General features: G+C 51.5%; 1 protein-coding gene across 1 annotated transcript in view; it reads right to left on the reverse strand.

Moving 5' to 3' along the window:
* GRIK3 (glutamate ionotropic receptor kainate type subunit 3) overlaps positions 1-18,061 on the reverse strand; it is a 238,670-nt gene that overhangs the window by 61,702 nt on the left and 158,907 nt on the right. The window contains exons 4-7 of the mRNA XM_025392326.1: positions 15,106-15,287; positions 12,680-12,733; positions 2,423-2,596; positions 1,681-1,824 (exon numbers count right to left, since the gene is read on the reverse strand). Of these exons, the coding sequence (XP_025248111.1) occupies positions 1,681-1,824; positions 2,423-2,596; positions 12,680-12,733; positions 15,106-15,287 (554 nt within the window). The remainder of the gene's footprint in view (positions 1-1,680; positions 1,825-2,422; positions 2,597-12,679; positions 12,734-15,105; positions 15,288-18,061) is intronic.

Below are 18,061 nucleotides of genomic sequence, written 5' to 3' on the forward strand. Positions count from 1 at the left end.
ATGAGAAGGGATCATCAGGCCCTCCTATACCAAAACATCTGGGACTGGAGTCCCTTCTAGGGGTGAAGGAACTACAGCCAGGCACTGAATTGATCTCTTACAATAACTGTGAGGTGGAGTTTGCCAGGTGTGGAAACTGACTCAGAGATGTCCCGTAACTTGTCTGAAGCCACACAGCTGCGAAGAGGTAGAGATGAGATCCAAAGGCACATGTGTGGTGCCCTAAAGCCTGTATCTTATCCACACTGATTGTTCTACTGTGTGAGAGGAGCTGTACTTGGTCTCATCTGGAAGCAGCAATGGTGAACTTGGGACGTCAGGGGAAGCTGCCCTCCCTCAACCCCCTTCCAAGGTGGGGAGTTTCTCTGCTGTTTGCTCTCGTAGAGCTACCTTCCTTTACATATGGGATTCTCTCCATTAGTGCTGTGACCTGATGAATGCCTCCCTCTCTAGGCTCTGCGTGTGCACAGGCGAGTGAGTCTGTTTTAGCCCTGTTGGACCCCCAGGGCATAGCTGGGAGCCTGGAACCCAGTTGCCAGTGACAAAGTGCGATTGAATAAATGAGTGTGCTCCTAAGAAGGCAGCCAGCTTCACTTCTGGCCCACTGTGATTGTTACAGAGAGCTCATCTATCCTTTCCATCCGGAGTCCTTTCAGAAGGCTTCCCCCACTGCCCTTGGTGTTACCTTGGACATGGTCACTCCCTCTGGCCCAGGATAACTCTGCCTAGATCTTGTCCTCCCGAACTTTCTTTGTCTATCATCTGCTGGGATTTGACTCTGGCCAGGTCCTGGGTTAGGTGCTTTGCACATAGTTTTTCACTGTCTTCCCAACACCGCCTGGAGGCAGGCACTCACTATACCATACTGAAGATCAAAGAGTTAATCATCTCACCCAAAGTCACGCAGCTAGTTGTCATGGAGCCAGGATGCAAGTTCCGGCCTTAATGTTCCCCATCCATAAAATGGGGACAATAAGCCCTGCCACCCAAAGCTTACGAGGACAGGGGCAGATGGAGAAGCCTTTGAAATAAAAGTAGGCACTGTGTGTTCCAAGGTCTTGGCAGCAGGACAGGTTCCATGTTCTCTGGTTTCTCTAGAATCAGCTCCATTGATGGGGTTTTCCACAAGAGAGCTGGTGCCAGCAGAGGTGCGTCCCAGTGAGGGTGCTGGCTGGGAAGTTGGTCAGTGGGCCCATGATGTGAAGATGAGTTTGTGGCGCTGATTATTATGTATTGACCCTCCTCCTGCACTAAGCACTTTCCAAGCAATGTCTAACTTCATCTGACATGCCCATGAGGTAGGTTATGCTTCATATACCCATTTCACAGATGAGGTGACTGAGGCTCAGCAAGGCTCTCCAGCTTGCCCAAGGTCATACAGCCAGGAAACAAACACCCACATCTGTTGTACTTTCGAGCCCATGCTGTATCCTGCTGGCACTGCTGACCACCTGCTGAGCACTTACCACGTGCCCAAGATGTATGCCCCTCAATCATACCATAAGCTTGGTCCTATGGAGCCCATTTTCACATGGGAAACTGAGGCTCAGAGACATGAGGCAACTTGCCTGAGGTCACAGGAATGAGAATCAGTCCTACCTGACTCCCAGACCACTCTGCTGCTCTGCAGGGTCCACAGCCCCGGGGAGACAACCCTGGCGGGGGCTGCAGGGCACTTACCTCCTTGATGAAGTTCATGAAGCGGCCGCCAAAGCGCCAGGCCTTGTGCCGATGGCACTGTAGGGAGTTCACGGTCATCTGTGGCGCCCGCTGGTAGCACACGGACACGATGTGGACAGCGTCGTACAGTAAGGCTGCATCAGTCTGCAGGGAAGGGCCTGCCTGAGAGTGGCTCCCAAGGTCCTCTAGTCCTCAGCCCACCCTGTCCTGTCTCCCTTCTCCTCCCCTGCCACAGGGATATGATGTCCTGGTGAGCAAACAGGCCTGGAGGCCCTGGAGGTGACTCTGTCCATGCCTCTGAGGAGTGGTCAGGCTTGGCTGACTCTGCTGCTCTGCAGACACCCTGAGCACCACCCTCTGCAGCTCAGACCTTCTCCTGCCCACCCATTCCACCCCACCTCTGACACCTAGGCCCTGACCACACCTTCTTCTTTCTGCCTCCTCAGCCTTCACACCTGTGTGTCACAGCCTGAGGTCCTCTGTGACCAGCATCTCTGGGCTTTATTCCTGTTCTCTGTGACCTTTTGCTTACATGTCTGGATCCCCATCAGATGGGGTCCCTTGGGGAGGGACTGTCTGTTTCACGTTTGTGTCCCCAGTCCCTAGCCTGGGGTCTGGCTGACACATGGAAGGTCTCAAGAAGAGAAGTGGTGGAGGGAAGAAAGAAAGAAGAGGAAGGAGAGAAGAAGAGAAGGCAGGCAGGTGGGGAGCCCCTGGAATTTGCCCTGCCCAGCCGCCATACCATCATCACTCCGTCCAGCAGGCCAGACTCGGCCCGGGGAGCTGCCTGCAGTCGCTCCATGGACCACTTCTCCACAATGGCCGAGACGTGTGGGTTGTCCACGTTGAGAATCCGGAATCCCGTCAGGTTCACGCCTGAGTAGCGGTAGGGCTCCAGGTCTAAAGCATAGAGATCCTGGATAGAGAGAGGTTTGTGTAAATCAAGGCATGCACACTACTGAGAACTCAGCCCCACCTCCTACCCACCCCCTAATCAGGGTCGCCCCAGGGCCTGAGGTCACAGCTCCCTGCAGAGCCCTGCAGGAGGGGTGCAGGATCTCGGGGTAGTCACAGGAGCACCCATAGGACCACTGCACCTGGAGTCGGACTCAGAACTTGGGCAACTGACCCCCCCATGATAACCAGGGGATCTCAGCCTGTTTCTTCATCCACAAATGGGGTTCACTACCCTTTCTAGGACCCAGTGAAATAGTTCACATAAAATACCCAGCCTCACATGCAGAGGAAGCTTAATGATGCTGCTTCCTTTCAAAAGGTGAGACCTACTAGTTCTGGGCATCTTGTCACACAGAGGGAGGCTGAAGGGAGCATTTTACCCCCTAGAAGAGGATATTTAAAAACAGTCTTTTCTGCCTAGGACTCAAAAAGTATGGCCCTCTTCTCTCCTGCTTTTCCCCCGATCCCAGACAGGACCTCCCCATCCCCTGCCTCCTAGGAGCAGCCGAGCAGCGGTCAGCCTGTCTGTTGTGGGCCAGGCAGGCCCTGCCAAGGGTCCAGGAGAATAGGGTCTCAATACAGATGAGGCTGGCTCTAGCCCCGCCCTGTGGCTCTGGCTCTGGGGGCAGGGTAGGCTGGTGAAGGAAGGAGGCAGAGAGGGGAAACGGGCGGAGGGAGAAGCCAGGTGTCCCTAAGCTGGGAGAGACGGTGGCAGAAGAGGTTGCGGGTGGGAGTGAGGAACAAAGCTGAGCTCTGTCCTGTTGAAAACCACCCCAAACCTCGAAATCAGGCAGAAGGAGAGCAGCGTGCTTTTCCAACATGACAACGAAACATGGTTTACCAGGCCTACCAGGACTACTTCATTCTTCTGGAGAAGGCACCTGGGTTAGACCCCGTTGCCAGCTACTCATTAAAAGCTTAGACTCTGGGTTAATTTGCATAATTTTGTCACATAGAGGAGATACTCCCCAAGGTTGTGGTTTTAGTGCCTTACAGGACATTAATCCTTTTTCTATCCAACCTAGAAGTCTTAGTCTGTGCTCCCCCTAACCCCACCTATAAATACCCAATTCCTCAAACGCTCCCTGAGTCAGCTTTTCCATCCTACTGGTTCTCTTGTTAGTGAGTTGAATCCATCTCTGACACATGTTCCTTCTATATTTGCATGAGACTCATGGTTTGGATTTTTGGAAATACATACTTGCACAGTCTAGATTGGCCCTATCCCACTAGTGGAGAAACTGAGTCTTGAGGTCACTGTCTGAGCTCCTCCTCATCTATTGTCTGTACTCTCCCACACTCTCCCCTCGCTAAGCTGCCCTCCTTCTGGCCCCCAGCCTGTTTTCTCCCCTGGGCCCCCCACTTAGTCACTCCATCTGGTGCTGGGAGGGAGAGGCTGGGGACACACTTGGGCTGTGCTTGACTCTCTGTGACTGCCACCGTCATGGGGAGCATCCAGCCCCATCGCAACCGCAGCTTTGGTGAAATCAACAATGATTCATGAAAAGATGATGACTGATAAAGCCTAGAGCCCTTTCACGCTGGACTGGCGTCCTCTGGTCTCTGAGCAATATTTCTAATAGGTGTTAAACTTCTCCTGTTCCTCCTGCACCCCCAAAGTGGCCTCCTGGAATGCACTGTGTTGGTTTCCTGTTCAATGATTTGGGGAGTAGGGAAGGGGTTTGGAGCAGACTTAAGCCCAGGCAAGCCCAAGCTTGCCCAAACAAATACAGCCTTGACTCCAGGTCTGGGACTGGGAAGGGGCTAGGTGACAGCAGGAGGGAGGGGCTTCAGCAGGTGGGGGCTTCCCTCTTGAGATGGCCAGAGGGTGTCTCTGTGACCCCAGTGTCAATAAGGAGTGGGGGGTGGCAGTGCTCAGCCCTGCACATGGACTCCATGGCTTCATCTTCACAGTCCTCCTGTGAGGAAGGCATTGAATAGCACTCTATTCTATTTTTATAGATGAGAAAAGAGAGTCAAAGAGGTGAGGTGACTTACCTAAGGTCACACAGCTCATACAAGTCAGAGTTGAATTTGTACCCAGGTCTGTTTCAATGGTGTGCTGCCACTGCCTCACACTGGCTAGTGAGAGCTGAATGTTAGCATTTCTTCCTAACTCTGCCTTCAGTGACATTACATGGCTAGCTTGGTATTGGCCATGGTAGGAGTATTTGTACCATGGAAATTTGCAAGCATTACGAATCAGGATTTCTGTGTTATGTCTTTTTCTCCCTTTCAGAGAGCTAGCTGTCAAACATTGACTGATGCATCATTGATCGTCTTACTCCAAACCCTCTGTGTTCTACGTCGCCGGCGGGTGTCCAGGACGAGATGTGCATCAGAATTGTCTTTGGGGATTTTATTTTTGTGGAGTATGAACCACACCTAGATACTCTGCTGCACAGTCTGTGGTGGAGCCTGGGGAGTCTGTGTTTTGAGAAGCCACAAATCTAAGTGATACTCGTGACTGAGAAACACACACAGATGGGTCTGGGTTTAGATCAGGATGCCTCCCGAATCAGAGAAAGGCGGCAAGGAGGGGAGAGAATAAACATCCCAGGAGAGGTCTCCCTCCCTCGGCTCCTCCAGGGTGGCTCCCTGAGGCAGCCAGACACGGGCCAGATCACCTGGGCTCCAGTTTCACCCTCTCTCCTCACCTCAGTTGCCTCATCTGCAAAATGGGGTTGATAACGTCACCTACCACATAGAGTTGTCATGGAAAAGAATTGAGTTTGTAGATGTCTTTAGAACATGTCTGGGACATATTAAACATCACGTATGTGTTTGACACATGTTTATGTTCTGCCTCGTCTGGCAGCAGGTTGTGACAGCTACTGGGTATAGCCCCTAGGGCAGACATAGGTTGGGGTCTTCCTACCTTACTCCTCTTGGCAATATCAGAACAGTCACAGTCAGTTCACATCTACTGAGCACCTACAAATATCAGAACGGTAGGCATTGTTCAAAGTACCTTATTTGTATTAACTCATTTGATTTACATAGGCACTCTACTAGGAGGGTATTATTTTATATTTATACTATTTATTATAATTATTGTTATTACTCCACTCTACTAGGAGGGAAAGAATTGAACCACACAGATATTAGGCCTTTTGCTCAAGTTTCTGTATCTGGGGAGTGAGAGTAAACAGCAGGCTACCCAGCTCCAGAGCCCTCCCTCTCCCCTGTGATGACGCATCTCCTCCTACCCAGAGGCTCTGACCGCCCAGCCCCCAACTCATGCCCACTGCCAGGGCAGTCACCTCCAGGCAGGGACTAGAGGGATCTTTCTAAAGTATAAATCCAAGCCTGTCATTTCCACACTTCAAATACTTCCACGACTCCTTGTAGTCTTTTCAGAATACAGTACAAATTCCTTAGTACAGTTTTCCAAAGCTCTCCACCCCTCCAGCCTCACTTTCCTTCCTACCCTCTCTCATTTTTTGTCCCAGGAACACCCAACTGCATTAGCCTCCCTTTCCCAGTCTCGCCGAACCCTGTCCCCTTCGTCCTGCTTCTCATTCCTCTGTCCAGCACCTTCGTATGCCTTCTATTTCCTGGCAAGAATGTCTGTCTCCTTGACCTCCCTTGGGTAAGCTATTCTCCAAGAATCAGTTCAAGCGTCACCTCTTCCAGGAAGCCTCTCCTGATTGCTCCTGTACACATGCACAACAGAGTGGGTCAGAGGCGATTCTGCTCTTATCCTGAGACTTCTGGGCTTTCACGCCACTGGTAACAACTGCTTGTGTCTGGGTCTGTCTCCCCTATGAGCTGTGGGCTGAATATTCCTTTTACTCAAAGTGGAAAGAAGGGTCAGCCAACTGACTGGCTCCTGGGGCACTTAAACATCACCGGGAAGAGCCTGGAATGTAGCCACAAGTGTTTCACATCCTCCTCTCCGGGGGAGCTTCAAGGAATGGCAGATGAAAATACTAGGTTAGTGCAAAAGTCATTGTGGCTTTTATTATTATTTTTAACGGCACCAACCCAATATCTTCCCCATGATGTAACTGTTATTGCCGGGAAGTGGCATTAATTGTGATTGTTTATCTATTAATTTATTATAATTCTTTTTTCATCTCCAGGCTTTTACCTACACATGACATGTAGCAGGGGCTCAGCTGGGGCTGATTAATTTGGGGTTATCTACAGACTGGAAGCTTAGGAGAGGGTGGGTAAACTGCCTCGGGTGGAGGATGAGATCTTCTCCAAACTGCCTTTCAACCAGGAGGGTCTGGGGAGCTGGAAGGATTTCGTTTTGGACAGTGGTGTTATGCAAGTTTGGGACCAGGGCTGACCTACTGTGGCCATGGAAGAGAAGCTGAGCTCTGCCTACAGGGGGCGCCCTCCTCACCTTTCCTCGCATGGCGTTCAGCCTCTTCTCCAATTCAGTGTTGACCTGATATCTGAGGCTTGAAAGATGCCAAAGCTTTAGACTGCCCAGGGCCTCCATGACTCGGTTCACCCTCATCTAGGTAACCAAAGGCCAACCTGACTCAGTGTGAAGGGCGGCATCTCTGGCCTTGGTGGGGGCTTGGGTGCTGGTGGCAACAGCCCTTCTGGTCTCCAGAGGCAGCATTTGGTCTGTTGAGACTGACACAGAGGCTGTAGCTGATCACAGCCCAGGAGGGGGCAGGTTGGGGTGGCAGTGCCTGGGATCACCTTCCTCCCTGTCATCCCTGAGCCTGGGCTTAGCCGCAAAGTGTTGTAGGGCCCGAGGCACAGAGTGCCCCCATCCCTGTGACACGAGGACAATGACAATGGGGAGCTGGTGAAGAGGCTGTTTTGTCCAGCTCTATTTTTTTTGTTGTTGTTCAGACTGCCCAGGGCCAAGACCCCAAGTGCTGTACACTGTGAACTGTGTGCAACCTTGTTGCTTGGCAAAAAGTTGCGTTCTCGATGCCAAATGTTGACACACTGAATTCAGTATCGACGAGGGACCTTTTAGAAACATTCAGCATAACATAATAGACTAATTCATTAGCACCCCATGGGTCTGAATGGGTAGGAGCTGAAGCTTGGAAAACATCGCCTTAAGGAATGACAGATGAAAATATCTTCCCCATGATATAACTGTTATTGCTGGGAAGTGGCATTAATTGTGATTGCTTATCTATTAATTTATTATAATTCTTTTTTCACCTCCAGGCTTTTACCTACACATGACATGTACCAGGGGCTCAGCTGGGGCTGATTAATGCGAGGTTATCTGGGAATGGCTCAAAGCTGGTTGGAACAGATAATGGCAGCTGGGGTAATTAAAATGTCTTCTGCATGGAAGAAGCAAATTTGGAGAATTTTTTAGAGGCGAAGAGTTGGTGATGCGGGTTTCCTAAAGGGAAGGAGATAAATGCCAGATGCCACTGTGCTCCTAAATAAGCCACAACTGACCAATGGGCACAAAGAGGGAGGATCACGAGGTAGAGGTATCAGCAACAGGGCTGGAAGAGGATCCTGAAGACCAGAAGCAGGATATGACTGAGGGAGAAGACCAGGGGGACACAGCTGGTGCTCTGACCGATGGGGTTCTGCTGGGAGATACTCTGGTAGACCCCGCCCCATACTCCACTGCAGAATTGTGTGTATTGCAGGGGCTGTGCCTCCCCGGAAGGGTCCATTCTTTCTGACCCTCAGATTGTGTGGGAGGAAGGACAGTAAGCTGGAACAGCCACGACAGAACCGGGAGTCAGAAGCCAAGGCCTCTTGTCACTGATCTGCTATGAAACTTTGGGGGGTGCCTGATGCCAGGTTTCCCCACCAGTCAATGGGGAGTGCAAACTGCCCTGCTGCTGGCCTCAAATGCGTAAAGAGGAAAATCAGAGGGCTTTCTTCTTGCTTTCTTTTTTAACGTGACAGAGTCTGGCTCTGTTCCCCAGGCTGGAGTGCAGCGGTGCCATCATAGCTCACGCAGCCTCTAACTCCTGGGCTCAGGCAACCCTCCTGCTTCAGCCTGCCTTCCAAGTAGCTGGGACTACAGGTCTGTCCAACTATGCCTGGCTAATATTTTAATTTTTGTAGAGATAGGGTCTCACTATGTTGCCTAGGCTGATCTTATACTGGCCTCAAGCGATCCCCTTGCCTTGGCCTCCCAGAGTTGGGATTACTGGTGTGAGCCACAATGTCCAGTCCTAAAATCAGAGGGGTTTGGAACTGGTGAAGCATAGGCACTGCTGGGATTTCAGGAGGCTCCGTTTCCCCGTTGACCTCAATTACCATGCCTGAACCAACATGGCCAGGCATTGTGTGGAATCTGAGCTGGCCAGAGGAGGCCAGGGAACACTTGTTGTGGACTTTCAGCATGGTAGGTTTCAGCAGAGGGCTTTGGAGCTGGACAGCTTCCTGCTGCGAAAAAATCCTTGCTCTGCCCCTTTCTTGCAGAGTGACTTCGAGTCTCAGTTTCCACGTTTCTATAAAACTGGGAGAGTCTATCTCCCTTGGAAAGTTGTTCTGAATTTTGGATGGGATGGGGTATGTTGAGCACACAGAAAGCAAGAGCAGGAGGCCGGGCGCGGTGGCTCAAGCCTGTAATCCCAGCACTTTGGGAGGCCGAGATGGGCGGATCACGAGGTCAGGAGATCAAGACCATGCTGGCTAACACGGTGAAACCCCGTCTCTACTAAAAAATACAAAAAACTAGCCGGGCGAGGTGGCGGGCGCCTGTGGTCCCAGCTACTCGGGAGGCTGAGGCGGGAGAATGGCGTGAACCCAGGAGGCGGAGCTTGCAGTGAGCTGAGATCCGGCCACTGCACTCCAGCCTGGGCGACAGAGCCAGACTCCGTCTCAAAAAAAAAAAAAAAAAAAAAAAAAAAGAAAGCAAGAGCAGGAGTTATTTATTTAACACTTACACAGTAATAAGTGCCAAGCATTGTTCTAAGCATTTTATGATGTCAATGCACTCTGCATAACAATCCTCTGAGGTAGTAATATTACTGTCACCATTGTATAGATGAGAAAATGAGGCACAGAGAGGTTAAGTAACTAGCCCAAGGGAGTGGAAGAGTCTCAATTCTAACTCAGGTCAACTGGCATCAGAGTGGTTTTAACTGACTGCTGCTATGATGATGTGTTGACAATTTCACTGATTACTTTCCACATTGCATTGCAGTCATCCATCCATCTATCCGTCCATCCGTCCATCCATCCAGACATTAATGAGCACCTACCATGTGCCAGGTTCTATTAGGGCGCTGGGGACAGAGAGGTTAACTGGGCACAGTTCTTGATTCTTATACACATGAAGGAAGCCACCAGCTTGTGAGCTTTGTGTTGAATCCATCTATGTACACCCCTCCCACCCAAGTGCCTAGTGCAGTGCCCAGGACCTTGGAGAGCATTTGTATATGACTGCTGGATAAATGAATCAATGAATGATTAAGAAAATGAAGAAAAACAGACACGGCCGGGGCTAGTCTCTGTTCCCTAGAGACTTTAGCACACCACAGCTGCCCTGGGTACATCATATCCCAATTGTCCATCCATTCCTCCTTTGCCTCTTCTCACCATCTCTTTCTCTGATTATCATCCACTTTCCCGGGTCCAGTTGTGGACTGGCTGAGTATCAGTCAGTGTGTCTCAATGGGGCACTATAGGCATCTGGGGCTGGATGACTCATCTCCAGAATCCTGCCCATCATGGAATGTCCAGCATCCCTGATCCCCACTCACTAATTTCCAGTCTTGGTGGCAAATAGATGACTGGCCTCCACATAGCTAAATGCTCCCAGCATGGGGGTTGTGTCACCAGCAAGATTGCAGAAACCACCCTTGGAACAGATGACTACTTCTTGGCCAGTCAACTGAGGTCTGCCCATGGGAAGACAGAAAGAATGCTCTCTAAGGTCCTGGGCACTGAGCTAGGCACTTGGGTGGGAGGGGTGTACAGAGACGGATCCAACACGGAATACAAGATAGGGCCACCAAGCAGAAAGCCTTGGGGCATTGGGAGGTTCCGGTAGAATTGGGTGTGGTCAGAGCAGGAAAAAAATCTACCTATCTCCTTCACCCACCCTGAGTACTGCCCTTGCCACCCACTCTGCACGCACAGGGCCTGTGATTAAACCCCGTCTGGGCCTTGCTCCCAGTCCCAGCTGTAAATATCCTATTAAAAGCATCTCTGCCTGGCTCAAGCCTCATTCCGAGGCCAGAGCGGGTGGGTCCTTGAGCTGGCCAAATGGCAGGGCCTGAAGCTTTGGCCCCTCAGCCCTGCAGCCTGGCTGACCTTCCAGGACAAGACTCTGGGGAAGGCACCATCCCAGTGACCCCAGTACCCTGGCCATTAATGCCATTGGCCACTGGGTTCAAGATCGAAGGCCTTAGAGAGAGGATCCTAGTGTCCCTGGGTCCAGTAGTTATTCTTAGCACCCAAGGATCTCAGGATGGGATAGGGAGGGCTGCCATGAGTGGAGAGAAGGTTGTGGACCCCTGGAATGTGCCCCACCCACCTTCCCAGTCTTGCTCCTCTGCGCTGCTCCCAGCTCTGGACAGAGGTAGAGTTTCAGGGGTCTGGTAGCCTCATGCTAAGCCTCCATTGACTTTCCAGGAGACAGCATGGCAAGAAGCAGCCAGTTTAGGTGGTCGGAAATCCAGAAGGGATTCAGGGGAGCTGACTTCACCCTGCCTGATCTCAGTCGCCAGCTTCCAGGATCCCTTTCTTCCAGTATGGCTCCTGGCAGGTCCCCAGGTCTGAGCCCTGGATCAGGAGAATCTCAGGGTGGCCCCTGAGCTCTGCTGTGGACACAGGGTGCAGAGGGAGGGGCTGTAGGGAGCATAAGTGCTTAATAACCAGCTCTCTGGGGGAGGGGCCCTTATTTGTAGCATTTGCTCACTTCCATTGTGTGAGCGCGTGTAAGCTCTCCCATCACAGTGATTTCAAGCTACCAACATGACATAGGCTTAGGAGGAGATAATGCAATTGGCTCTCAACCGCTGGATCAAGCCAGCTCCTGCATACCACGAAGAGCTAACTTGCCTCTTGGCCTTCGCTTATGCTGTTCCTTCTGCATACAATGCCCTTCCTCTTTCTCCCTTGGTGAACTCCTATGGACCATTTGAAACCTAGTTCAAGATCTGCTTTTCTGTAAGACTGCCTCAAACTTCCCACCTTCCACCAAACCCTCGGAACCTAGGGGCTCCTAGGTTAGGGGAAGCTAGCTGGGTGCTAGATAAATGAATGAATATGGTTAGAGGTCTGCAGGGCTGCAGTGGCTGGGCTGACACATACTGCAGGAGGTTTTTTGAAAAGTGACAGGGCGGTCAGTGAGGCTGTCACTCGCCCCAGATCTGGGATGGGTGGACTAGTCTGCCCGGGGCCCCAGCAGGATCTGAGGGTGTCTATCTGCAAGGCAGGATGGCTCAGGGTGGGTGCCCTTTTGGCACAGGAATCTCTTTATTCTGCTGATCTCAGGCCACAGCTAATTATCCTAATGGGTTTAAATGGCCCTAAATGTTCTCAGAGTTTGGACAGGACCCATCTGGAGCCTGTAGGTGGGCTGGGCTAGCTGACAGTGAGTGGGCAGACTTCAGTATGAATGTGGACGGAATCCAAAGTGACAATTCCCGTGAAGCCCGAGACATGCGTGGGGAAGTGTGGGTTAGGAACCGAGCGTCATGATAATCATAGTAATGAATACTTCCAGAACTCCGCATGTACCAGGCAATGCGTGTTACCTTATTAACTCATTTGGTGCTCACAGTAATCCCAGGAGGCAGAAGCCCATTTTGCAGAGGAAGAAACTGAGGCAGGGAGGTTAAGTGACTTAGCCAAGGAACCACCAGTGATGAGCAGAGGAGTTGGTGTTCACATTCACTCCAGAATCCATGTCCTTAATTATAACATGATGCTGCCTCTCAAAAGTGGGCAGGTCACAAAGACATACTTGTGCCCTTACCTGGGGCCACCCCTACAGCCTGAGGAAGCAAGTCCAGCTTGGGTCTCCTCTAGCTGCAGCAATTGTCTTCAGTGGGCTGGCCCAGGCTAAGCCACAATGACCTTGATCCAAGAGAGTCCCACCCCTTTCCTGTGCCAGGACCCAGAGGTACATTACCAGAGTGGTGAAGATGAAGTGGTAGTACTCAGTCATCATGCCCATGGCCATGGCCTACGGAAAAGCAGAGTGTTAGTGATCAGCAGGGAACCCCTGAGCAGCCCTCCCCCAATCCCCACCCAGGGCTGAGAATGGGACTGGCAGTGGGTTGGGGAAGGCTGGCTGCTTGGAGTGGGGTGTCCTCTGAGACCACCTCTGAACAGTGACAATGGCTGCCTGGCAGACAGCAGTTGATTTCACACTGGAGTGTGCTGTAAAGTCACCTGGGACAGATTAAAATGCAGATTTTTGGGTCACATTCTTCAAAGATTCCAAATTCTGCAGGGCCCGTGGAGTCTAGCTGCCTCTTTTGAGTAAGCGTCTCTTGGCCTGCCACACTTAAGAGAAATGCTGATGGCATCAGTCCGAGGCTGCCTTCTTAAGTGCCCTGGACTCCACTCAGCTGAGCTCCCTGTCCTGTATCCAGAGGCAGTACGTTTCCCGCCAACCTCGCTAACCCCCTGGCCCAGTCAGGCCTGAGCTGGGAGGTCCGTCTTCAGCCTCCCCAAGAAGGGCTGAGACATCCCTGCTCCCCTAATCCTGGCTGACCACAAAGCAGGCCACGTGGCCACTGTGGAATTCTTACTGTCCGCCATCATGAAGTCTACATTATCTATAGTTTATATATTTTATTAGAAGCCTATAATCTATTATACTAATGACTATAATGCATTTTCTACAGAGTTCCTCAGAATGCTGGGCCCACAGAGGGCTCTGGGGGAAAATGTCACCGGGTCAAGTACACTTTGCAAATGCTGCCCATTCCCTCCCACCTTTGAAGAGTCACAGCCCACCTTAGCACGTTAAAGGCTCAGGGAAGTCCTGCAAGAAGCAGATTGGCTTAACTTCGTTTAAATCTGACTTTGGCTGAGCACAGAATCTTCACTTCTAATTCCAGAAGTTTTAAAATCAGACAGACCTGGGAGTCCATTCTGGCTTCCTGCCTGGATGACCTTGGGTCCATTACTTTCCCCTTGAGCCTTAGTTTCCTTACCTATAAATTGGGCAAGAGAATTGTCCCTGTTTCCCAGTGTGGTGGTAAATGACGAGCTACATGGACCCGGCAGAGAGCAGCTGCTCAGTAAACCAAAGCCGTGATTGTCACCATTCCTCTGTTACACATGCCGTGGAGGGGGAGGAGAGGCACCGGGCACAGCTGACCGGGAGGCTGAGGGTTATGGGCTTTCTGGGGAGTGTATGTTTCCTCGACAGCAGCTTGAAAGATGCCCAACGCCAGGTGTCAACTGCCTGCTGGGTGTCAGAAGAAACTCCTGATGTTTTCCTCCTTGCACTGAAGCCTCCATAATAGTATGAGACGGGGATTATGAACCCCATCTACAGAGGAGGGGAATGACTCCTGGGCCGCTTGCTCCAGGGCACACAACGTGAAAGGGCAGAAGCAGAACTCAAACTCTCAAATGAGCCTTTTAAGTGTGGCATAAAGGAGCTTCCTTTGCGGGGAGCTGGGGATAGAGGCTGCCATTCAGGCCCGGCACCCTGATGGGGCCCAACTGGAGGATGGGACTTGAGCCCCTCAAGGCCTTGAGAATGCCCCGGTTCAGCATGTCTCCTCCTGCACCCCTTAAATCACCTGGACCCTGAGGGTCATGTGTCAAAGCCCCACAGAATGCCACCTCCAATCACCAGAAATGCTTTTGGGGATGACATAATTGCCTTTTATAAAAAGCACCAGCTCAAATCAGTGTTTTTGGTTTCAGCTGTGGCACCCTTGGAGGGGGTGGTAGGCGATTTCACTGTTTATTTTCTTAGGTGACTGGCGGAGCTTGGCTCTCATCCCCAGCAGGCCATGCTGAGCTGTGTTTGGGAACGAAGGCCCATCCGCGACTGAGAGCCATTCTCCTCCCCCTCTTTCGCTGCAGAGCTGAGCAGATGGTACGAGAGCCTCGATAAACCTTCCAGTAATAGGAGAGTAACACCAAGTGCCGTGGGCTACGGGGAATTAGTCACTGGAAGAGGCAGTGAGGCATTCTGGGGGCTGTTCCTGAGAATCTGAGGCCTCTCTGCTTCCTGGAGTGCTCTGCTCCTGTGTGGCTATGGGCACCTCCTGGCAGCCTCTGCCTCCAACCAGCGCTGAGGTGGGATGGAAACTCGCGTCTACTCAGCACTCTCCCTGTGTCAGGCCTGGCTGGGCGGATCATCCATCCTCACGCCAACTCACACAGTAAAGACTGCAGTGTCCGTTTTGCTGCTTGTGAAAATGAGGCTCAGAGAGGCAAAGTGACCACCCAAAGTCACATAGCAGGAAAGTGGCAGAGCTAGGAGTCAAACTTAGATCTGGCAGCATCACACCCGCATTTGGGAAGGGGAGGTGGGAGAAGTGGCCAGCAGCTCCCAATCATCCCTCCCACTGGCCAGCACTCACACACCTGCTTGAGGATCTGGGCTGCCATAGTGTGGCTGCAGTCGAAGATAATGCGGAATTCCCGGCCTCGTTTCATCTCCTTGAGCAAGGGGCGCGAGTCGTCAGAGTCGACGGGGAGCTGACGGATCTTCAGGCGGATGTTGTATCTCGATGGGGCCATGATGAGCTCCTGCAGTCGGATGAGCCCTGAGGCGCCGTGGAGCACAAAAGACACATGTGTACCGCATGTATCCACAGCTCCAGGCATCCACTCAGACTCGTGTGCACACACATGCCCATGGCCACAGGTCTACAGACACACACAGACAGATACGTGGCCCACAGAGACTTGTGCACGTGCATGGACAACACTGGGTATGTGTGTGCACATACAAACACATGGCTACATGCATGTGCATGTTGATATGGGCAGGAATACACTTGGGCTTATCAACACATGTGTATATGTAGATTAAGGCCTGTGCACACACTGGTGCATGTACACACATATGTAGATTCAAAGGTCGGCACAGATAGCAAATTCCCACTGACCACACCCCTCTGCTCCTCTCTAACTTAGAATGGCTGTAAAGCCTTCAGGGTCTAAATCAGAGTTCACCCTTCTTCTTCTGTACCCATCCCCAACATCGTGAGACATGGGACATGATTTCCCTCAACGTCTCCAGCGAGCTGCTTCCAGGATATGGGCACAAAAGGCAGCTCCAGCCTCAGTGGTACTAACCTGCGCCAACCACTAGACTGGGTAAGGCCAGGAGGTATTTGCGTCTCCCTCCTCGTCCCCACTAAGGGCAGGCTGCCTTGCTAAACCTTACCCACTTTTTCAGGTTCAGTGCAACCACCTCCTCCATGAAGCCTTCCTCTTTTGCTCTGTCCAGAAAAGATCACCCTCTCCTCCAACTCAGTGGCCTCCTCTCTCAGCACTGGCCTCCTCTGGCACCACCTCATCCTGCCACCAGTGCCTTGATATCTGGGGCTGGGTTCCCACCACCTCCAGCACAGGGCCTGGCACTCAGGTGGTACTCAACAAAAGTTTCCATAATTGGATTGACTTACTGTTTTATTTTTTTTTCCTCCCACACTGAAAAATCTATCCTCTACGTTGGTTGGCATTTTTGTAAAACCACTTAATCTGGGGACTTCTAGGGAAGACTAAATGTCACTTCCTGGAGACAAATGGCTTGCTTAGCTCTAATTAAGTTCGTTTCTGTCCCTATTTCAAGGTCCATTTTTGCTGACTTCTTTCTGCATAGCCTGGGAGCAAGCCCGCTTGCTACTCTCTATATGCTTCCTGCACCCTCCTCCCCTCCAAAGAAGAAGCTGAGCCAGCACAGGGTCAGGTCCCAAGCGGGCCATCCCCTCTTGCCTGCTTGGCCCCTAGTCATCCCCAGGACTCAGTGTCCGGTCCTGGCCGCATAGTTCACACAGTATGTTCCACCCCTGCCCCCTACCGCCCCCCCTCCGGCCACTAATGGCACTTCGATTTTCCTTTGGGGTAAATCTCCCCCCTGATGCTTACTTTCTGTGACTCAGGAGGGGTCCATCGCCAGCTCTAGGGGCAAAGCATGTGGCCCCAGCCTGGGAGTAGGTGTTGACTCAGAGATAGGTGCAATACCGTCGACTCCCAGAAACTGTGTTAGAGCAACTGGCACAAAAAGAGGGTAAGAAACACTCTCTTTTTCACTCAACTTCAAATGGGGAGGTTGTAAGTCTGGGGTCCCTACATAGACCTTGAGAAGGATTCCAATAGGACAGATGTCAGAGAGAATAAGCAGCAAAGAAATCCTAACTATCTTCACTTCAGCCTCTGGATCAAATGGTGCCTGAAGCTAAAATTAGCTCCAAACTTTCCAGTAAAGGAAACCAAATTGCTCCCCCACCCCAACTGTTTTTTGCTTAAGCCAGTTTGCACTGGATTAAAGTTTGCAATCCATTGTTACTCTATCTGGAGAGTCCCCCCTACCCCACTCAGATAGCCTTCTCCAAAAGCCTTCCAGCAGAGAGTCCCAGTTTCCAAAACAATCTCTGGTACACACCCCCGAGTCTGTTCTGCAATGATTCCCATTCCTGAGGGCTGGACATCAGGAAAGCAATCTGATTGGTGTCCATCATCTCGCTTTGCTTCGGGGACAGAAATACATGCCTGTAACCTAAGCCTCCTAAAGTACTTCCACACAAGCTTTGCCATGACTGGGCATCAGGAGCCCCCAGCCCACTGAAGACTCAAACCCATGCGCTGGAGTTGGGAGATGGCTCTGGAGTCCCGGAGTGGTCTGGATCAAACAGGTGCCCTGTGCTTCCTAATACCAGACTTGTTGGGGAGGAAGAAGAGGCTATCAGTTGACCTTCATATAGAAGGGGTAGGCCACAAGCTAGCTATCCTCAGACACACACACAGGCTATCCCCCTCCCAATGTATCCCGGAAATTCTTGATTAGGCTGAATGATGCTTCCCTTTCACACCTGTTACCCCGTGAGGTCCAGGGTGCACAGTTTGCTCCTCCCTGTTTGGTTTTGAGGCTTATGTGCAGCATCAGCAGGCACGTGGGCTTTGGGGACCCAGGCTATGAGGGCTGGGACAGGCTGGATGCCGGAGCAGAGGCCACCAGGGCCTTCTTGTCAGCCAAGCACATCGCTCCGTGTAATGCATGGTGACCCACATTCTCCAGCAGCAAATGTCAGCCCTCCTTCCCATCAGTGTATTCCCAAAGGAGACCAGAGGCTCCTCTCAGCCCACCCCAACAGAGGACTAGGCTCTCTTTGTTTGCCTGAGATGAGCTTTCCTTCCTGGCTGCTCCCCTAATCAATCTCTCTTAAAATATCTGCAGTGAATCATGGTTGTTGGAATCATGCTTTTCACTCACAAAGCGCTTCTGCATTCATTACCCTATTTAACCATCTCTCAATCCTAGAAGGCATATAGAACAAGGATTTTCACTCCAATGTTACAGATAAAAATCCTG

This window comes from Theropithecus gelada, chromosome 1, assembly GCF_003255815.1.
Source record: "Theropithecus gelada isolate Dixy chromosome 1, Tgel_1.0, whole genome shotgun sequence".
NCBI lineage: Eukaryota > Metazoa > Chordata > Mammalia > Primates > Cercopithecidae > Theropithecus > Theropithecus gelada.